Below are 23,438 nucleotides of genomic sequence, written 5' to 3'. Positions count from 1 at the left end.
CGGCGAATGTTTAATTTCTTCAACGTTTAGTCCAACAAGAGAGTGGTGAGTTGATGTTAAACGTTACCTCGCGTGCACCACTGCTGTTTGTCTGTGTAGTACACAGAACACGCAGGGAGATGTGTTTGCTTCAGGCGTTGTTGTGCACCATATTTCATGACCTCTGAGAGGGTTGAGCATTGTCAGTGCCTCACATGGCACATCGCATCGTGGCAGTATTAAACTTGAATTGTATTATGGGGCTGTACGTGCCAAAACCACGATCGGAATATGAGGCATGCCGTAGTGGCGGACTACGGATTAATGTTGACACCGTGATGTTTTTTAACGTGTCCAGAAATCTAAGTGCACGTGCATTTCCTATTTCGCCCCCATCGAAATGCGGCTGCAGCGTTCGGGATCAAGTCCGCTGCCTCTAGCAATGCCATAGCCGCAAAGCTACCGCGGCGGTCACAGAAGTGTTGATTTGATGGTCGACCGGTTCCGTAGTGTCGCCTGGACCCTTCGGGGCGTTTTCATTAATGTGGCTCTGCTTCTGCATTCCCTGCGTAATTTGTCCGCTTGACATGTTTGCACGATGTTTATTTTTCAGAAATAGCAGCAACGTACTGAACCGTACCTTGAACTTAAGCTTATCCAATTTCTCCGCAAACGCCGTCGTATAGTAGTATGGTTTGCTTGCTTTCTCATGTCAGCTCCCCCCCCCCCTTGTATGGAAACTGCCTCTTCTCCTCCCTCCTCTCTTCAGTTCTGTCTACGTCCCTTCTGCACTCGCACGTTAGTAGAAAGGGAAGTGCTGCAATTTCTGCAATGGTTTTGAGGGGGGTCACGGATAATTACAGCTTTCAAGAGGCTAATGTGGCGACGCCTAGTGAGCTGCAGAGGGCATTGTGCACATTCGGGGCGGGTGGGTCCAAACGAGTTTCTCGCGTCGCCTTTCCTCTCTACCGCGCTCCTGTCATGTATAACACCCTCTGGACCACCTCCCGACGCGGTGTGCCAGACAGCAGCAGCCACAGCGTCAGCAGCAGTGGGAAAGTCGAAGGAAGAGTTGTCTATATACTATCTATACTTCATTTTAAAGCTTCGCTTTAAAATGAAGTATAGATAGTATATAGTTTAAGTGGTATACCTCCACGTGCAGTGTAGTTATTCTGTTTCTCAGTGTCTGCCGAATTAACTCGCAAACGCTTAAGCTCATTTTATAGTGTTCTAAGCGTATACGTCAACACTTTCATATGAATACATCTAAAAATCCCAATCCCCCGGTATCGCGAAACCATTGAGACACTCGCTATGTAAGTGCGCCAAAGATGCGGAGTGAAATGGTAAACAAAAAATTGCTGGCTCTCCCGTAATCGAGAGTAGATGTAAGAATGAAATGGCAATCGGCAAAGCAGATTGGTTGGAAATGATACTAGCCACAATCTTAAAATGGGTGTAGTGCATGTTCGCAACGGCACACCCCACCACACCAAACCGCACCATGTCATACTGTGCATTGCTCCATATGGACGCTGCCCAGCTAGAAGAAAACCGGCTGAATGCGGCTTGACAGGCAGCGAAAGACGCCAAGGAAACACAGCACACTGCCTAGCTAGAATGAATTAATTGAATTTGGGGATTTTACGTGCCAAAACCATGACTTCCTTATGAGGCACGCCGCAGTGGGGCACTACTGATTAATTTTGACCACTAGAGGATCTTTAACGTGCTCCCGATGCACGGGACACGGGCGTTCTTGGATTTCGCCTCCATCGAAATGCAGCCGGCGCGGCTGGAATTCGGTTCCGTGACATGGTGCTTTGCAGCGCAGCACCATAACAGCTAAGCGGGTTTTAAAAAGTGAGGGTGCCTAGAAATGTGACTGCCTTCAATTTCGCCAATTAAACAAGTGCCCCTAAGACACTAATAAAAGGTTACTAATAAGGTTGTTATATTGTTAATATACCGTTATATTGTTGATATAACAATATGCCAATAACAATATCGTGTGTGTGTGTGTGTGTGTGTGTGTGTGTGTGTGTGTGTGTGTGTGTGTGTGTGTGTGTGTGTGTGTGTGTGTGTGTGTGTGCGGGTGTTATACTAGACCACAGACACAGAGGCCGGCACCAATTCCTCGATAATTGCTAAAGTGTAAAGTGATAAAGTGTAAAATGACTAAAAGCACACTGTACAATCATTTACACCCTTACTCAACCCGCCGCGGTTGCTCAGTGGCTATGGTGTTAGGCTGCTGAGCACGAGGTCGCGGGATCGAATCCCGGCCACGGCGGCCGCATTTCGATGGGGGCGAAATGCGAAAACGCCCGTGTACTTAGATTTAGGTGCACGTTAAAGAACCCCAGGTGGTCGAAATTTCCGGAGTCCCCCACTACGGCGTGCCTCATAATCAGAAAGTGGTTTTGGCACGTAAAACCCCATATATTATTATTATTATTACACCCTTACTCACTTGAAAGGCATAAATTATATTACAGTGACATACAAGCAGTCTGCAATGTAAAAGTAACTGACTCTTCCATTTTGGTCTTGGCTACAGCGATGTCCTGCAGGCTCTCCTCGCTGAGGTTGAACTCCAACTTTAAAGGCTTGTCGTCGGGGCAAGTCGGAGGGTCGAGCTTGTGCTTCGACGTCTTCTTCCTGCGTGTAAGGTGTCGGTCGCCGTCTTTGTGAACACTGCATGAAGAAGCAGCGGCTCGGGCCGTCTTCGCTAATATGACCGACATGGCGATTGGCTGCCAGTTTTCTCTTACGAACAGTCCTAGCGCGAAAACTCTTTTGTGAATACAGGAGCACTGAGTATCGCAAGACGAATGTGAACTATATATACCGTTGGTGACGTGTGGAAAAGTTACAGTTACGTAAAATACAGTCATGTACGTGTGTATCGGCGGGAACTATATGTGTTGTGCACTGATTGTGCAATTTTGTCGCGGAATCGCTTACGTTTTATTATTTTAAAACACCTCAAGCCTCGCTAAGGCGTCTCGCATTGGCGTTGCGCACGTGCGCCAGCATTTCTTCACAACCGCGGCGTGAGACGACGAGCCATTGTTGGTTTTTCTCTTTTGCGAGGAGCAGTAAGGAGGGTTTCTGGTCGAACTCAACGTCTGCGATGTACATGAAATGGAATGAGTCGCCTGTTCTATTGTGCACAACAGCTTGAAAATGTTATTCCGCTTGTGAAACAATTTCTGCGAACGGCTGCATCAATTAAATATGCTTCTGGTGCGCCGTGTCGGTAGGATTTACACTCACCTGACAACAAGTAAGGATAACCTGAAAGCCGCTTCTCTGTTCTGTTCATAGTCCTCGAGTAACTACTCGGACGTTGAGTCGTTTTAATACGCTTTTACGGCGAGTGCGGACTTCCTGGGCGTTTACGTATATGGTCTGGTGGGAATTGCAGCAGGCTTGGAAAGTAAAACAACTGCTGTTGGCCGTATAAATACGACACGGCAAAACTAACAACAAATTGATTTGGCATGGTTTGTCAATTCTATACAAGAATATACACATCAAGATATGGCAGAAAGGCACGACATTTTGCCTACGCCCTAAATCGTATATATATATATATATATATATATATATATATATATATATATATATATATATATATATATATATATATATATATATATATATATATATATATATATATATATATCCAGTGTTTTGCATATACAGAACACCCCAGCGCCCTAGCTGCCTTTTACGACCAAAGCATAGACAGTGGAGTGCCCGTTGTTGAAAGGAACAGCTTAAAATACCGGACAAGGTGAAAGGCAAACATGCACACAGAGCGTTGACTTCCAACCGAATTTATTGACACCTGGTGACCCTATATTTCACAGGCTGTTGTTAACGAATGTTTACAGCACAGATCATACGGCGTCAATAAAATGACTTGGAAGCCAGCACTTTGCGTGCGTGCGTGCGTGCGTGCGTGCGTGCGTGCGTGCGTGCGTGCGTGCGTGCGTGCGTGCGTGCGTGCGTGCGAGCGAGCGTGCGCGCGTATTCGCCGCTCGCTTTGTCCCGCCTTTTGCGGCGTTCCCGTGATATATATTATATGTCTCCGGCACCAACTATGGCTCGTATTCAGACCTTACAGTGGCATGCACGTTGCCAGGCCTGCACACAGGCAGACATTCTTTTAATCAAAGTCAGCCTCCAATATGTGTTCGATGAGAGTTGCAACGTGGGCTTGTTTCTGTGGCATCGCGAGGTGTTCTAGTAGCGCAGCAGAAAGACACGTCCTGTGTCTTCGTGCGTCCGTTTTCCCGCTGGGCTATACTAGAACACGTTAAGATGCCCAATTGTATCTTTCTGACGAAATGATGAGGGGCTCGTGTCGTTAATTCGCGGCTTGGGTATATCACAGACACGCCAAGCACGAAACTTGTTGGGCGATTTGGTTACTCGATGGCGTATAGTGTGGTATCGACTTCAGTTTTTCGATTCATGACCTCGGGCTGTTACACGAACAGTTTCGCAGTATTGTGCGCAGTGACGTCAAATTGACGTGGCCATTGAAACACCCAACGCAGTCGTATACAATAATTTCCGTGCATTTGGTTGTTGACGGCAGCGTCGAGAGCCCAGGATGGCGAAACTCAGCCCACTATGGCGACACTCGAACGCTCCCGTAAAATAGCCTATACACATACAACGGATAAGGCCAAGAAGTGGGACCAAATACCCTGTTTGACACCATTGTCTGTTTCCCATTATACGGAGCAGTGCGGCCCGTTCTCTCGTTTGTATGCGTTCGCATAGTTTCGCGCCGGTCCGATATGTAAGCCAAGCACGAAGCCGCGAGTTCGATTCCCCGCCGCGGTGGAGGCGCATTTCGTTGAGGGTGGGACGCGAAAAACGCGCCGTGTACTCATGGTATACATTCTACGGGTTCCTACCGCACTACAAATCGCTTTGTAGCGATGCGGAACTCTCTAGAGATAAGAGCCAGAGAAAGGGCCTGCCACAGCCTAACGTGCTATAGCTGCTCCGAGAGCAATGCAAGTACAGCCATGGCTGTTTCTGTCGAATATCGCTTGCGCTCCTAGGTTAAAGGTGGGAACGCCTCCGAGCGCTCCGAGTTAGAGCGCGGTGCTCTGAATGAATCAGGCGAATGTGTTCCCAGCGCTCGATTTCGAGCGGCCGAATGTAAACCGCACCGCGAGAACGCTCGAAAGCGACCACTCGAATATACCGTTAGATTTAGGTGCACGTTTGAAGAAGCACCCAGTGGAGTCAAAACTGAACCGCAATCCTCCACAACTGCGTCCCCTCTTGACCCTTTTCGCGGTGATCCCGTGGGCGCTGCCATGTGTGATCACGTGGTGACGCGTCCATTTGTTGCCTCAACTGCCTCCATTGCCTTCACGTTTACAATGGATGTGTATGACGCCGCTGAGGCTTAGCAAACCCCTGTTTCGGGAGATATCGTAGACGGTGACTGGGTGGACGACACGAAGCTTTGGCCACAGCTTCAGAGAACATGCAAGAGCGCTTTGGAAGCCGATTAAGGCATGTCCAAACGGCGTGAGCAGCGTATATGGCGCTTGTTTAAAAACGAGGCTAAATATGTATGCTAAGCTATCCAAACTTTCCGCTCATGAACTGAATCAGGATTAGTGTGTTTTGCTCTTCGTTTTTTATTTGGTAAATTTTTTGAAGCACCGGCTTGTCACATTTCTGACACAGTAAATTTCCTTGGTGTGGTCAATATCTGATTATTTCTGCCTAATCCTTCACGGGTGTGTTCAGTTCCGACAGATTTGTCCATGCTGCGCGCAAGGCTTGAAACATAGCCGTTTTGAACATTGTAATACCTTGTAGCAAAGATGTATTATCGCTAGTAACTCGCTTACTTTTGTGAACCGTCACGAAACATCCAGCTTGGGCCATTCGTGCGCTATCGGTGAAGTCCGCCATTTGTTGTGCGCATATATTCAAGTGTGCTCCCATTCACTTATTGACACGTTGGCGATAGATTGGGCGTAGGATTCTGTGCCATTTGGAGTATATTTGTGTAGATACCGAGCGCGAAACGTATTATGACAGGAAGCGGCGCTACTCTCTTTATAATAGCTTAACGTGCGGTACTCTTGCCGACGTCCTGGGGCTGAAGCACTTTTTTTGAAGGTTAGCGATACAACACTGGCGGATGAGCAGATTTCTGTATTTCTGTATGTAAATTTCTGCACACGTACGGAAAGCTGCAGCAACTGTCTGCGAACTTGGCTACACAGATTCATTTCATTCCTTAATATGCCAGTCACTATTTTTGCAGCCAACTACTGCACACGTCTTCAATCCAGATGATTAAATCCGGCATGATTGGAGCTCAGTGCGTTAGCGAAAACTCAGTTGCATTTCCGACAGCTGATCGCACAGAAGCAAAGTGGTAATGGTTTCGTATTCGGGCGCTGTCGCTGAGGCGACGTGCGGCGCGCCGCCGAAAGCGCCATCTCGTTTTTCTAGAACAAACTGCTCCGCGAAAAGGGTCACCAGACAGCCACGTGCTGCAGAAATATAAGACATAAAACCTCCTTATTTAGTTATTATTATTATTATTATTATATTTCATATTTTCTTGGTTGTCGTTTTGCATTTATACCATTTTGTTTTTGTTTCTTTGTGCACCAGCACTCAGACCGCAGTGTTGTTCCTGGGCACGTTAAATAATTGATTGATTGATTGACATGTGCTTGCCACAAGGGCCAACCTTATGCCAACAGTTAAATTATGCAGGTCTGTCGGCGCGCGCTCGCGCAAGCTGCGGTCGCACGACGAACGGGGAGTACGTACATGTATGTGTAGCAGTAGTCCATGAGGGGAACCATGACCGTGCCGTCGATGGGCGCGTGCTCCATGACGATGCCTGCCTCGCCCTCGGCGCCCACGATGATCTGCGCATACGGACAACGCCGCGCACTTGGGCTAGGTACGATTGCGCTATTGCACGGGGCGCACACCGTACACGCAATGCCCTCCCTTCACCAGCGAGAAGCTAACGGGACGAATAATGGTGCGATCGCCTAAACTAATGCATGAAGAAAGTGGAGCACAACTAAGATTACAAAGAAACAAGCATCAAAAGTTTGCGCTCCATAAGCGAAGCTTTCTTTGCGGATCCTCCCCGGATTTTTCTGACCGGGACTGCTGGCTGCTGCTGCTCTCTTGCCGAATAGCAAGTTGAACGACAGGCCCGACGGTGGAATCGAACCTCGGTCCGAAGCGCAACAGCCCGATGCTCTAATATACCACAATAGCGCGTATGCTTGTATCGTGCCTACGCCAAAGTATATAGCTCTTTGAGGTGATCGCCGCGTGAATCACATTGCGTAGCGCGGGTGCTCGAGAGCGCATGCGCGCATACCCGCGCAGATGCGGAGGGGCTGCGTTTGAACAACTTGTAACGTGGATGATGTAGCTTGGCCGAGAGCATTCGTTACGACCCTACACTGACATTGCAATAACCCAGAAACTAACACAGCTTTCAGCGCTTTATGCATTTAAAGAATATTTCGACGTATATCGATTCCAATAACGTGCGTTAGATCTGCCGCTTTTTTTTTTTAGAATGGGACGCGTGCACTTTGTAGCTACTAATATCAATGCCGAATGGATCGCCCGTCAAGGCGAAATATTAATATATCACCACCCACCGCGGTGGCTCAGTGGCAGAACGCCATAGCTACTGAGTCACCGTGGCATGGCATTAAAAATTAAATCATGGGGTTTTACGTGCCGAAACCACGATCTGATTATGAGGCACGCCGTAGTGGAAGACTCCGGATTAATTTTGATCGTCCGGGGTTCTTTAACGTGCACTCAATGCATGGTACACGGGCGTTTTTGCACTTATTCTCCCCCATCGAAATGCGGCCGCCTCGGCCGGGATTTGATCCATGATTAGCAGAGCAGTACGGCTGCCGCATTCCCATGAGGGTGCAATGCAATAACGCTCGTGCATCGCGCGCGCGCGCGCACACACACACACACACACACACACACACACACACACACACACACACACACACACACACACACACACACACACACACACACACACACACACACACACACACACACACATGCACACGCACACATGCACACGCACACACAGAGAGAGAGAGAGAGAGACGCACGCGCGCGCACGTTTTCGAGCGAAGAAGCGACGTGCCAGGTGCTGCGTCGGTGTTGACGAGCGGCTTCAGTGCTGTGGAGCACATGAGCTCCATTCGGTAGCCGCACTCCACTGCACTTGGGCGCGCGTTATATAATCCCACCGGATGGCGGAAGTTAAACTACCTCGTCATCCCTCGCGGTGGTTAGAGTGTGCCGGAGTGGCGCCCGCACCTGTACAATCTTGTCGTACCAGCGGTTTCCGGCGCACTGGGCGTTTCCGCCGCCGACGAGCATGTGCAGTGGGCAGCGCACCTCCCACGGTTCCTTCTCGCCGGCCGCCTCGTCCAGGCACAGCACCAGGATGCTGCGCTGCACCGCATCCAAGCTCCGCGCGTTGGTGCCTGCGCGTGCGTATCAAAAGGCCTTAACCTCCTATAAGGCACCTTCTACGTGCAAGCGTACATGCCCAGTTTGTGAAATCGGCGAGCTTAAATTGGAGGCCATTGAGCTGGGAGAGGGAAGCGAGCGCTGGAGGAGGAGGGCGCCTTGAGATGGAAAGGAGGAGTTCGCGCCGGGCAAGGTACGGAGGAGTGTGTGACGGAGTGGACGGAGGAGGAAGGAGGAGGGTAGGCGGAGGCGCGCTGGGTTCACCTCCTCTGGCAGTGGCTACGGGCTCTGTGTGCGCTATGAATGTACCGGGTTCGTCTGGTGATCGAGAGGCCGTGCGCGAGTCGACCTACCCCGTAAGCCGTCGGCAAGTTCCGGGCACGACCTGAACAAGACCGGCTAAAGGCGCGGGCCAGGGAGCCCAGGAGGCTCCCAACGTACGTGATAGGCGGCTTGCGACAATGCGGGTGTGTCAGTCAAGACCGCATAGCTTAGAAACTCCGGAACAGCACCCATACGCTTGCACAAAACCCGCGTTCACGAAATGAAACGTCACTATAATTTTTTTACATTATATTCCGCATTGTTTTAAACTATTTTGCCAACTCGGAAGGTATTACTTAAAATGTTCATCCTGGATCCGCAGCGCAGTCAGATGTACGCGGGACTGTATGGAAGGGTTTTAATCGCATTGTTGCCGTAAGATCATGATCTAGACCGTTTTGTCGTCACAGGTGACGAAAAGCAACAACGAAGTACGTTTCGAATATTGGCAGATCAGATGAATGCATAGGATGCATATATAAACGTGGCGACGCACCGCATACTGTTACATTTTCATCTCTGTGTTTCAACAAATAAATTTTTACTTTAAGAAACGTGAGGAGATGGTTACTTTTTTACCACGTACAACGGAGAGGCAGCTTTTGGCAACTAATATGGGTATTCAAAGAAAGAAAAAAATAGGCCAATGAGGAAGTGCTCTTGCGTTAGCGCAGTTTTATGAGTATATCCACACGCGGCGGGGGGAGAGGGGGGTTGCACTTGCTCGCTCAGCTGTTTGCTACGCTTCTAATCAGTGCGCGGCCCGATGCAGCAACATAGCTAACAACCGAGCGAGTCCGAGTGAGTGCCAAAATGTCGCGATGTCCTGCTCCCACGTGAACACCATCTGCGTCATGATGTCAAGACACACACAACCCCGTGGTAACGAAACCGGGCTTGTTCGTAGAAAGCTACTACAGTAAATTATTCAGACCACTTTGAGGCTTACCAGCATATTTTTGTTTTCTAGAGTGTCGAGGTCCAGGACCTTCACTTAACGTGAAAAAACGAAAAGTCGAAACTGTCATGTTAGGGTGACCTTCGCTGCTGTCCGCACAGTATACCGGTTCACGCGTCGTCACTGAGGCCCGACGCGCTCCCGCGCCCAGGCACGCAGTGACCGCCACCACTTCCGGGCGCCGCCGCCGCCGCCATCACCCACCGTCGGCGGCGAGTCGCTGGCAGGCCGCCGTCCACGAGTCCCGGTTTTCGGTGGTGAGCACGCCGACAGGCGGCGCCACCGAGCGCGACTCGTTGACCACGGACACCAGCAGCGGGTACAGGTCGCGCTCCTTGAACGGCTTGCGGCCATTGTACGCGTTCACCTGGAACAGCTATTGCACACGCGGTGGCGCCGCTCAGCAGCAGCAGCAGCAGCAGCAGCTACTCCTTGTGTCAACTCGGGACTACACTACACAATGTGTACGTATATACTCTTTCGTTTATTATTATTATTATTATTATTATTATTATTATTATTATTATTATTATTATTATTATTCAGTAGTACGCTCGCGACACTGAAGGAAGAGCAGTCATGCATTCAGCTATAGTCCAATCCCGGAACGCTTATTAACGGATGCTCTTTTCTACCGTGAATCACTTCCGCTTTCATTGACGATACCGACTTTTCTTTTTCTTTCTTTCGGGGAAGCGGAATAGGCACGTATTTGTGAACGTGATCTGGTGATCCGCTCTGCCACCGAGAAAAAAAAATAAAAATAACTAACGGACGGCTTTCATCTTCAAGGACATAGTCGTCACGCACCCCCCTGAGATGCGAACACGAGCGCGAAATGCTTGTATTAGAAAGGCTGAAGCGTACAAAATGGACCACCAGGAGGGTCCTTGGCAAGGGATGGATCGGAAGAGGTTAAATATGTTACTGTATTGGAGGCTTGTCCGGATTTGTCCTAGTGAAGGAACGTACAAAAGTGTTGGATTAACTTCCCTTATGGACGTCCCGAAAATCGGCGGCAATGGTCACAGGGTATCTCAAACCACTGACGCGCACGCTTTTGCTGAGAGCGGTGGCCTGTGATGGTGATGATTATGCTTGATTGACATCCCCTTTGAAACTGGCGGTGACAATGGTCCACCTAGCATGCTGGAGATAATCAGGTATGCTATATATATGCTTTTCAGTCGAGCATCTTGCCTTCATCTCTTTAATCGCTTTACCTTCCTGAAAACTTCTGCACCAACCTTGTACCGTTACCTATGCCTTTAACGGATCCGGGCATACCAATCTCTTCCCTGCTTTTTTTTTCTACCACCACTCTAAACGACTCTTGGTTGTCTGGACTGCTGACCGGTTAATGCTTCTATCTACTTTATATCCCAGCGCTTCTGGAAGGTCTACATTACCTACGGGTATCGCTCATTGAATACATTGACATTCCGTTAGTATGTACTGAGTTATCTCCAAATTTTCGCTGCAGCAGACACATGCCTCATCTTACTGCGAATTATTTGCTCCGGTATGTTTTTGTCTCAGGCATCCAACGCCTCGCGTAGCAAGGCACTACCCTTTGTATTATCATACAGATTTTCCCTTCTCACTTCGTTCTTGCCATTGTTGTAGATCTCCGTGGTCTTTTTTTCCCGTCCTTTGTATCCAATTTTGTCTCTGTTTCTCTCACTTTCGTTTTCATGATTCCTCGTTGTCTAATTACTTTCAGTTAGCCTGTACTTGGGTGCCACCTTTCTTGACCTTTTCCTCCATTCTGTGTCCACGTTTTTGAGGTACACATATTTGCGCATTTCAGCCGGCCGTTTATTTTCATTCATCCTCCTGAGTCCTTTTTCAAAACTAATTTGGCTCTGCGCTTCTCTGACCTCAAAATAGGTCCAACCCATGTCACCATGCACTGCCTCACTTGTGACCTAATCGTTAGAGCATCGTGCTGCTGTGCTTGGAGGGCGAGGTTCGATCCCTCCTTGGGGCACGCAGCTCAACTTTATTTTTTAAGCGCGAACTATGCGGCAAGACAGCAGAGAACCCAGCAGCCACGGTCAGGAAAGTCGAGGAGGGTTGGAAAAGAAAGCTCCGCTGTAAAAGCAGGCGTACGGAACACGGGAGGAACGAAAAGCACAACACAAACGCCGCTGTTCTTTTCGGTTCTGTTCCTCGCTTTATACGCCCGCCTTTTCTTACCCCTAGTCCCTACCTACCAACTTGCCCGGCTTTCTGTGGCTCTAAATGGTACTGCAATCTGCGAAAGTGACGGTGCTTCTTTCAGTGGCGACGGCCATTACAGATCACGACCCATATTCGCACTGTTAAAGCTCTTACGCAAGAATTCGCAACAATGAATTCCCGCCAATTCTGATACTGGACGTGTCATTAGCGAAGGCGGCCAGCCAATGGCAAATATCACGTACGAACGTAGAGCGTTATTAATTTGGCCTCACAAACGGTTTTTGCCGCGGTCTCCTTATTTATTTTTTTCATTCGGTCGGTCGCTCTATGATCAAAAAACGCCGCTGAGCAGCGGGAGTATCTTTCTCTCCGGCGAAGTAGGTTTGGGGGGTTTCAAACGCTCTTGGTAAACGCGCTATCTCTCGTCGGACCTGCCCTACTACGACGCCGACTCCCGTCATCGCGTGTGTGTCGACTGGGGAAGACAAACGTCAGGGGACGCGAGGACCGAGTCGCGCTCTCCACAAGGTTCGAGAGAGAGAGAGAATAAACATTTATTTGTTCGAACTCATGGCTTTTCGGTTGCGAGATAGGGCGTCCTTACTTCTGTACCACGGCAATTTCACTAAACTGACGGAACGTGCGAACACGTTATGCATCTCTTTCGCGCGTGCTTCGCGGTGAAAGCACTGGAATACTATGTGCGACAACCGTAAACACACGTCAGAATTAAGGAATGTCATGAGAATGAGCAGTCTGTATTCAAATCATGATGCATGGTTTCAGTACGCTCTAAAAGGAAGTGAACGACGTTGCGACAAAAACCTGCACTTGCGGCTTCTCCACACGCCCAGATAGGCTTATACCAATGCGGCGGACCTCGGGCTAGAATCATAATTAAGGTGTCAACAGGCGGGCTGGTGACGCCATTCCTGCCGCCCTTCCTCCCCCGCACCATCCAAGCCTTCAAAACCCTTGTCTCAGCTTCAACGGTGCTACTAGCTAGCACATCACCATCACAATTATCATCATCAGTCCGTTTTATGTCCACTGCAGGACGAAGTCCTCTCCTTGCGATCTCCAATTACCCCTGTCCTGCGGCCATCTAATTGGTTATGGCAAGTTAGATGTGTGGAAAAGCCTGCTTACGGAAATCTTGCATACATCGAAGTCACTCGTACTTTGTCGCCTGTTTGTTTGTTTGTTTTCTTTTGTTTGTCCAAAACGCAGGCCGCAGCAAGTAGCACTGCCGAAGCGTTCTCGCGACTCAGCATTAATGACGAGCAGGAAGTGCCGGACAACACCGGCAGTTCTTGGAGAAACCTTGGTGGCCCCGTCGCAGCTCAAGGTTGCGCTGCTGATGAGGGCGGCAGTTCTGCGTCAGCTGCAGTTCACAAGGTCAGTTGTCCGGCTTGAGAGAATGAGCGTCACGTCGTGAGCGCCTATATCTGAATACGTGGGCTACGTGGATAAAGCGCCTCGTTTGATATTTACTGATAAGTGATAACCTCCCAATCTTTCTTGTCACTGACCTACAGAAACCACATCGCTCATCCGATAAAGAAGAGCAAGTCTCATTTCAAGATATCAATCCGATTTTACTAGAACAATTCCGGAGTGATATACAGAACACTGACTGGTCGGAAACATACAACACGGTTGATCCAGCATTAACCTATAACTCCTTTTTACGTCTATTTAAACCCAGTTACATCAGACATTTTTCGAATAAAACAAGAACGCGCAACAGAAAAATCCGAAAACTTTGGATGACAAAGAGCCTTCTATCTCAAATAAAACAAAAAGATAGACTGTGTAGGAGTTTTTTACGAGCGAGAGATGCAAATGGCTTCCAGAATTTCAAATCTTCCAGAAACAAATTAACACATATCCTTAGAGAGCTAGGCTAAAAAGAATTATATGCACAATGTATTCAATTCACATACAATGAAACGTAACGATCTCGTGAACAGCGATGTTGAGGAACCCTGTCGCTTTTCTTTTTTTTTTTTTAAGAAGCTAAAATTTACCGATTGATTGTTCGAAGATTTGCTTTTGGTAGAATGAGACCCTGAGTCAAAATACTGCTTCCAACAGTCTGTATAATTGAACTTTATCCCTGAAACGTAAAGAAAAATATCCATACAAGTCGGCTCAGCGGTCGTGTAACTATAGCCTTTTTGGGTTTTACGTGTACTTTAATAGAGAAATCGGAGTTTGCCACGTGCTAAAGCTGCCTCTTAGATTTCTTAATCTGGAGCTTATGTTTGAATTTAACTTGTATGTTTTTATGTGGTGGATAATATTTTCTGAAGTACAGTAGACTCCAAGAGACAGATATATGTGTTCCGTTTACGAAGTTTCATTTAAGCGAAGGACACAAAAATCAACAAGAATCGTTTTATTCTAAAGGCGTCGGAGTGTTTTGATATTACTGTGATGAAAAAAAATTTACTGCACTGTGCTTCTAACATTGTATAGCTTCTTTTGTGCAGCGTTTTGTTCATCGCGAAAAAAATTCCCAATAATTCTGCGTAGTCATCGCGCTCGAAATAGCGCTGCAGACTCTCTTACCGTCAGGCTCGAAACATTAGCGCGCGCACTGGAACGGTGATATCTATGCCTTCGTCAATATAATTATAGATTTCACCACGAGCTTCACCAATCACATCTTCAGCGGTCTCTCCAAAGTAGGAGACAAGGGCGTAATGTGAGGTCTCATTCCTGGCAGTGCGAACGAATCAGTAGCGGCAGCCTGACTGCAAGATCCTTCTCCCTCTCTTCCTCCTCAGATGTCATTACTTGCCTAGCGAAGTCCTCACGATGGAAGCGAGCACCGTTGCAACTTCGACATCTTTAATTTACTTAAACTTTCGCGCCACTGCGTGATGGACTTGATTTTCTTCGCCATTTATAGCATCATCATTTGACCTGTTTGGCGGACTTTTGCAGTTCCATGCGTAGACGCTGTAGCTGGTGGTTCCGGTTAAAGCTCCGTTTAACCGGAGTTCGTCAAAGTGTGGGTTCCGTTTAAGTAAAGTTTGCCAACATTGAGTGTACTACATGGCGGGCGCATGTGGAACATCCTCTATTTTTATTTATTTTTTTGCTCGATGGCATCCCGTATGATTATTAACAAAAATCGAGCCCTTCTCTTTCCTTTCTTGTCGTTCATTCGTAGCCAGGGTGTCGAATGCCGCAGCATTTATGCCATCAGGTAGCATGCGAGAGTTCATTAGCCACGTGCATGCTCTCCTATACGTTCACGGGCTACGTACGCGACGCCATCGGGCAAAAACATGATCGCCCGCCCACCATGGCCGTCAGTGAGGCTGGCTAACACTCCCAGGGCTAGATCTAGTACACATACATGCCCAAGGTAGTGGACGTATTGATGGCCGTCACCATTGCACAATTTGGTAGTGCAACGCACGTGTAATGCGGAGGTTGTGGGTTCGGTTCCCACAGGCGGCAAGTTGTCTTTTCGTCTACTTTCATTTTACTTTTTCCTTCATAGTTTTCTACATTTCAGTTTCAAACAAAGCTAATTACCCTATGCCTTCCGGATATTTTTCTTTAATTGGAGTTGGACACTTTATTAGACGAAGTCGTACAAGAAACGGGTTGAGAACCATCTGGTTCCTTATCATCATGCTAGAACGGATCCATGCAGAAATAGTACCAAAAATGCGTGCATAAACATACAGGCAGGAGACACCTTTATGTATCAGTTTAGTAGAGTGGCAGCATACAGTTTAGCATAAAAACACAAGGATTTCAACAACTAATGCAGTTATTTGCAATAACATTTACGCATCACAAAATAACTTTGTATAATTTTTCCTGAACAGGTAGATTTTTCTATTAAGAACAACCAACACTAGTAAGCCATCTTTTTCCGTACACACGCGGCTTCAAGAAATTACCTCATTGATAGCCTTTGTTTCGAATTGGGAAAGCATAAAAACTGAAACGGTCAAGTGGGACATTGATAGTTAAAGAGCTATACACCATCATTGTAGTTTCTTAATTTATTGGCGGGTGTAGGGACATCATTTGTTATTGATTAAAGAGGCGTTTAGTAGGAGTCTCATAATTTGAGTTTGACATAAAACGGATTGCGCGTTTTTGCAGGTCTATAAGTGACTTTACGCAAGAATCGTATGTATGGCTCCAAGATTCTATACAATATGACAGTTTACTATGAAATAGGGCAAAATAGATTGTTCTCAATGTCACTGCATCAAATAAATGCCAACGTTTGAAAAGTGTAAAGCAGGCGGCGCCAATATATTGCACAGAAAGTCAATATGCATTTTCCAGTTGAAGTGATGATTTAGTATAAGCCTAAATATGCTAGGTTATTCACTCTTTCTATAGGGTCTCCTTCAGCCTGAAGCACACACCGAATCCAATGCTATAGTTTTGTGGAGAATGAGTCACAATATATTTCGTTTTCTTCACGTTTAGGAGCAGTTTGTTGACATGAAACCAGTTACAAATTAGCCTCGTTTTTTTTTTTTCGCTAGCTGTACCGAAAGCTTCAGCCATGGACTCATGTGCGCGAATGAGAACATGCATCATCTGTGTACATGACAGGAGTGAAGTTATGTAGCATTTATTGAAGGTCATTCACGTCTATTGAAAATACAATGGGTCCCAACACTGATCATTGCGGGACTCCCGATCTAACTGGGGTAAAATCTGAATGAGTGTTGAAAAACCGAACCATGTGCTTCCGTTTCTGTTGGCTATATATATATGGCAAATAATGTGACTAACTTACTCATTACAGTGCACTATAACTGGGTGTTCACCTGAACCTGACCACGTTTTAAGAAATTTGGTTTTACCTTTAAAAAAGAAAATCCAACAATTTCGGGGTAATAAGTAGGCTTTCAATTTTGCGCCGTTTATTTATCGGAAAGCACACAGTGTATTTTCGGTAATATACCTAACATTTAAGACTCGGTACAGTTTTGGCGTGTCGCGCCGTAAAAATATCAAGAGGTAGTATCAGAAAAAAGAAAGAAAAACGACAGAAAGAGATTAGGTTTAGCTGCTGAAAAGCTGCACAGACTACGTGTCGACAACAGAGTGCGCACAGATGCTTGTGTTCACTACAAACGCAAGCCTATAACCGGCACATCGTTAGTAAGGCAATACGCATGCTTATGCTGCCTGTACGAGAAAACAAAGTGCGAGAGCAAAATACGAGCCGTAGTCCAGAATGTCCATGGTACCCTCGCTGGAGCGAATTTCCAGTATAACTTGAATATATGTACAATATTTTTAAAACTGTGCAAGTAGTCCCCCGTTTTCTTTTTAGCGGAAGGAATCAAATTGCAGCTTCACAACGCCTTGTTGCGCGGCATAGAATGGACAAGCGACAGCCAACAGCCTTCGTAAACATCAGGCGCGCCCTGCCGCAGCGTTTTCTTCCAGAGCACTCTACAGATGCCTGCTTGCCTCCAGGAGTGCTATTCTGGACACGGTCACTTGCCTCTGTGTTCGAATTCCGCCATGTTGGCCTTTCAAGCCAATCAGGGAGGCTAGAGACAACAGCGCTGTGGGCTACAGTCAGAGCTCACTTGATGGCGAATTTGACAATGTGGAGGAATTCTACGGTGTCAAGAATAGCACCCTATAGCTGTCACTGGCTCATTTTGACAGCCTTCAGACTGCTCTAAATATGCCACTTCATACTTCCAGCAACCTTCACTTCCGTTTCCATACTGCTTTGTATACGTTTCCTACGCTTGTCGTACCTTCAATTACGCATTTCTTGTCACAAAGCTACGCCTGTACATGAATGCTACTACCGTCATCAATGTTCAACATGCCTGCAAACATGCCGCGTCTAACGGCTGCGTCGCGAGGAATTCGATACCTTTGGCGCATGCATATGTAGACGCCCAATGTCGTGACGACGTGATCCGTTGAGTGTCAAGTCCCGCGTTCGATCAAATTTATATGATTATTCATTATTCTATATTTATTTATATGCCAACCCTTACCGCTACTATGCTAGAGCTATCGGTTGTTCTTTAATATAAATATTTCGCTTAAACTGCATATATCTTGGAAAACGAAGAAAATCCCGCAAGCGCACTTCTCCTCAAAATTGATCTTATTGTGGAGAAGCCAAAATTCAAGGTGTCCGCTAGATGGTTACCTACCTGCAGGAAACTTTCGAAACCATGTCGAGGCTCGCATGCGAAGACTATCGGACATATATAAGTGGTGGTTATACATGTAAATTGGACACGGACATTTATAAGTGGCTAACTCATCGTAGCTGTCGCCGCCTATTGCGACGGCTTAACTGCTCGCTGTAGGCCAATATCACTGCGAGAGCACCCCCGTGCAACGTTTTCTGTTCTATGGCCTTACTGCTAGCCTACCCTGCTTGTCGTGTAGTCTTTCCGGCGCCGCATGAGTTCAATTTTGCAGGGCAATGGTCTAAATAAATGCCAGTACCATGACACTTTTCGGTGTTACAGAGGTCATAAAAACACACGCACATAGGATAACGCATCCAGCACTTATTTCTTAGTATTGAACAGTCTAAACTGCGTAAAGTTATCAAGTTGACCGAAAAACCTCAACTAATGCGACAGTTTCCCATCACGCTGTGATTATACGAGTCTGGAAACAGCTGGGCCCGTATTCAAAAAGAAAAAAGAAAAGAAAAGCTCATTCAATAATTGTTCGTAAGAGCAAATTTCAGACAATGCTGATGCTGGACATACCATTATCGAAAGCGGCCAGCCAATGAGAAACACTTACGAACGAAAAGATTTGTGAATTCAACCCCCGAATCTTCCTATAATTGACATCCAAAGAGCTGCATGGGAGCGGTTCTGTCTACTAACAGTAGCTCCAGCATTCAAAGAAGGCAGCACCCATTTACCGAAAGTCAGTCGTATAATTCTACATGCATGGGTGCGAGACACCCGGTACACACAGCGAGTCGATGTAGAGCGATGTAGGTGCAGTATTCATCATGTCCCGAGACAGACGCAGCTTCGCAATCTCATCGCCCAGTGTGCGGTCCTCGGATCACGGAGTCCGAGCAAGCTTCGTTCAGCAGAAAGAGTCGATGTCAAGCGGTCTTTCATATTGCCACACGTCGTTGTTTTACTCTTTTATGCCGTCGCTCGTTTGCACCACATTACAAATGTCGTTTTCGCTGGGTGAAAGACGCGCCTATACTGTATGCGAGATTTCTTGAACGTTGTCACCAATTCTATAGCCGAGGAGATGTGCCCGGTCGGACTGTGCGCACGTCGCGAATATTGTTGTACATTCTCAAAAGTTCACGAACCACGAGGGTCCGAAAACAAGAAAAGCTGAATATTTTAGCAGCTTGGGCGCAAGGCCGGGTATTCGGCTTCCAAGTCTGCACTGCCATGTGCGAACATAGCACTTTACGTTTTCACTGGCTACGGTCCCAAACTGCTCGGAAATTCAGCGTTTTATTATTATTATTTTTTTAGATCTCGTGTTTCGTAAACGTTTGACGCCGACTGTACGCGGCGCCGTACGTATCGTAGTGCTTTGAGCGATGCTCGTCTATCCGCGCAAGTTCGTCGAATAAAGAGTTCTTAACTCACGCTCTTGGCAGTGTTGCGTTTTTTTTTTTCACCGTCACTATACAACCTGACGTGACAGGTGCCTCCCCGCAGGCATCGTAGTATCTATAAACGTTGGTACGATGTATACAGCCACGCGCGGCGGTTATAGGCTTCCCGGACTTCCCGAGCAGCGTGCGCGCCAACGGTGTACTTGCGTGGTGGTTGTGCATGACGACGATGTGGCGCGGCGGATGGGCGTCGTCGAGGTACGAGACGAGCTCGTCGCGCCCGGGCTTCGGAACGCGGTGCATGGAGAAGATCTTGAAGTACATGGTCATGTCCAGCGGGATGTGCCTCGTCGTGTCGGGGAGAAGCGCTTGCCTGCGTGGAGGGGGAAGAGCCCACGTGCAGGCTAAGAGCCCCGCGTACAGAGCGACGGAGAGTGCGGCCCAGACATCGCCTGCGCAACGCATTATTGAACACTCTGGACTATCACATTCGAGAGTTTTCTTTTTTTTTCTGTGAAAGGAGCCCGGAATACACTGGCCGCTCGAGGCACTTTGCATGTATTCGCGGGATTCTTTCACGCTCGGAAAAACACCTTTATGTAGCACGTAGTGAGCAACGGAAGGCTGCATCGGGAGTTTTTCATGTTGCGCTACAATTTTCTCATTGACACTTCTAATGTAATTATAACACTCGAGAAGTTGATTAATTTTTTAAGACTAATTATATAATTAGGCGGCATGAAAAAAATAAGTTGATTATCTCCAAGCAACGGGAAACAACACCACCTCGGTTCTGTCCAGCTACGTGGCATTCACATATTTTTAAGCTCTCGCTAAAGTTAGCTGGGACACCCTGTAAATCAGAGCGCTGGAGTGTCACGGATAATTTGTTTTATGCTTTCGGTTTTTTTTTTCGTTTTTAAATACAGGCGGCACTTTTACAGCTGTGTACTGCATACTGCACGATCGATTTTGGTAGCCCACTGCGCACGTCTTTTCTGACACATTGCACAACATTCATATAAGCGCGATGTTTCTTTTTCAATATTTATTTATTTATTTATTTATTTATTTATTTACTTATTTATTTATTTATTATACCTCAAGAGTGCCTGAACAGGACATTACATGAGGGGTGGGCATATACTGAAAAAACAGCGTGTCAGTTTAGGTAACATGACTTGAAAGATGGCCTTCGATGGCAGCTTTGAAGCGAGAAACGTCAGTGATGAAGGCGATGTCAGAAGGAACGGTATTCTGTTCACGGGCTGTGTATATATAAAAAAAAGGACCGTTGGTACGTAGTGGAATGGGCGTATGGTAGATACACAGTATTAGGATGCGTTCGACGGGAGAAACGATGGGCTGAAATGATGATTTGGTTACCTGTGGGCTGTGAATGAAAGAACCTAAAAAAATAAAAGAAGACGAGCACTTTCGCGGCGGGAGGTGAGCGAGGGAAGACACAACCTGGATTTTAAGGCTGAAACACTTGTATTTTGTATTACAGAAGTAGTCAGAAATAATGAATCTGGCAGCTCGGTTCTGAACCGATTCAATGGCGTTAACCATATTAATCTGATGGTTGTCATAAATAGCACAAGCATATTCTAGTTTAGTTCGGATTAAGGCTTTATATGCAAGTAGTTTGAGGGAGATGCTGAGGACAAGTTACGGCGTAGATAACCTAGTAATCGGTTGCAGGAATTAGTTAACTTATTGGTATGATGGGTCCAAGATTAGTCACTCGATATATGCACTCCTAGGTATTTAAATGTTTCACACTGTGTTAAAGTGCAGTTGTTACGGGAGTAGGAAGGTACTACATAATATCGACGTCCATGAAAGCACACGTGAGAATACTTACTGACATTGAGGGACATGCACCATTAGCTGCACCATGCCTGCATTTGTAGGTCTTCCTGAAGAGCGGAGCAGTCTAAAGCCTTTGTTATTTGTCGGTATAAAACGCAATCGTCCGCGAAAAGGCGTATGTTGGATGATAAGTTAAGTGGGAGGTCATTAACATATATGAGAAGGAGGAGACGCCCAAGGACAGAGCCTTGGGGCACACCAGATAGTACAGGAGATAGGATTTAGGAGATCGAGTTAGCGGAAAGAAACTGAAGGCGCTCGGTTACAAATTCACGGATCCAATTAAAGAGGTCTGGGTGAAGATTAAGGCGCGAGAGATTATTCAGGAGAAGAATATGTGACACCTTATCGAAGGCTTTTTAGAAATCCTGAAAGAGAGTGTCAGTGGGGATGTCGCGACGGAGATGAGAATGCAAATCGTTTAGGAACAGAGCAAGTTGAGTGTCGCAAAACTGAGCTTTGCGAAATCCGTGCTGGTTAGGATGAAAGAAATTGACAGATGAAAGGAAAGTGGAAATGTAGGAATGTATAACGTGCTCCATCAGTTTCGAGCAAACACTGGTGATGGAAATTGGACGGTAGTTGCTAGGATTTGTACGGTCGCCTTTCTTAAAGATGGGAATTGCGTTACCAATATTCCAGTCAGTGGGCACTGATCCCGTTGTGAGAGCCTGTTGAAATATTAGCGTTAGAAAAAGGCTGCTGATGTGCTTAGTGCTTTTTAAAACCTTGGAGTTAATGCCATCAGTACCAGTCGAGGACGAATTTTTTAGGGAATCGATGATTTTAATAATCCCGTTCACATAAAAAGTAATAGTTGCCATAGAGGGATTAGTCGAAGGTGGTAACACGGGAAGAATTTCAGGGTAGTTATTAGTAAAAGCATAACAGAATGCAGTGTTTAAAGCTTCAGCGACTTCGGTTTCGGGGACTGGGGAGTCAGAACTGTCACGTAGAAAAACAGTGTTGTACCACTGGGGATTAATACGTTGCCAGAAAAGTTTTGGGTTATTGTGCAACATACAGGGCGATGTGGTTGAAAAAAAAAAAAAACGTTTGGTTTTTGCGACCTGCGTGTCATATTGTTTGACTGCAAGGTAATATTTCTCCCACTTAAGTTCGGATTGAGAAGAGTGCAGAACGGAAGAGACATTTTTTCTTGTTGTTTAGTCCTTTTAGTGTGCTGTTAAACCATGGCGATTGTTTCCGTTCATTTATTGTTATGGTAGGAACGTACAATTAAACCAGACGCAATAATTCAGATTTGAACAGTAACCAGTTAGACTCAAGTGAAAAAAGATAGCTGTGAATCTATCATAAAAGGTTGTTAAATCTCGGATCATGCCGTCATAATCACCTCTGTCGTAAAGCGTAAGTGTTTTTTTAGTTTTTGTTTGATTTGATATATGGCATGAAAAAGAAGCGTGCAGTATCTTATGGTCACTGAAGCGATTAACAGATTTTCGCTAATTTACTTTTTTATCTTATCACTTTAGGACACATTCGATTTACGAATGAAGACGGCGTATTCGCCAGACACGTCCGCACTTAAGAGGAAGCTTTAGCTTGGGTGCTCCTATCTAAATACATGTAAAAGGAGAGTTCGTTTTTCTCAGCAACCGCTAGAGCAAATTCGGCGAGGTTTGTTGCATTTAAAAGCAAAACTTAAAATCTAGTGTCTGTTGGTTTCGAATTTAAGAGTTAGGTGGTCAATTTTTCTTTATTAAAAAATTGGCAAAAATCGAAAATTTGCAAAAAACGAAACTACCAAGTTTACAACTCGGTAACCCAACAACTAAAAATGATAATACAATTCTGTGAATTGCATCTAATAGTACATCTAAAGCGGACAAAATTGATATGTTACATATGAATATCAAAAATTTAGTAATATGTAAATACCGATTTTGCAGAACCCTTGGAACCAACGCAACAAATTCACGTAAGATATAAAATGACATATTGAATTTGTCCGCTTTGAATGAT

General features: G+C 46.3%; 1 protein-coding gene across 4 annotated transcripts in view; it reads right to left on the bottom strand.

Annotated features, from left to right (window-relative positions):
• Positions 1-23,438, bottom strand: part of LOC139060127 (carnitine O-acetyltransferase-like) — a 52,974-nt gene that overhangs the window by 8,968 nt on the left and 20,568 nt on the right. For 2 of the 4 annotated variants that reach the window (XM_070539019.1, XM_070539007.1), the window contains exons 5-9: positions 19,781-19,950; positions 10,013-10,184; positions 8,371-8,540; positions 6,817-6,917; positions 2,518-2,643 (exon numbers count right to left, since the gene is read on the bottom strand). In XM_070539019.1, the coding sequence (XP_070395120.1) occupies positions 2,518-2,643; positions 6,817-6,917; positions 8,371-8,540; positions 10,013-10,184; positions 19,781-19,950 (739 nt within the window). The remainder of the gene's footprint in view (positions 1-2,517; positions 2,644-6,816; positions 6,918-8,370; positions 8,541-10,012; positions 10,185-19,780; positions 19,951-23,438) is intronic. The other 2 variants (XM_070539014.1, XM_070539008.1) reach the window with 2 other exon arrangements.

The sequence above is a fragment of the Dermacentor albipictus genome, chromosome 1, assembly GCF_038994185.2.
Source record: "Dermacentor albipictus isolate Rhodes 1998 colony chromosome 1, USDA_Dalb.pri_finalv2, whole genome shotgun sequence".
In the NCBI taxonomy this organism is placed as follows: domain Eukaryota; kingdom Metazoa; phylum Arthropoda; class Arachnida; order Ixodida; family Ixodidae; genus Dermacentor; species Dermacentor albipictus.
Note: the sequence above shows the minus strand (reverse complement) of the source record. Positions and strands in the feature narration are given on the sequence as shown.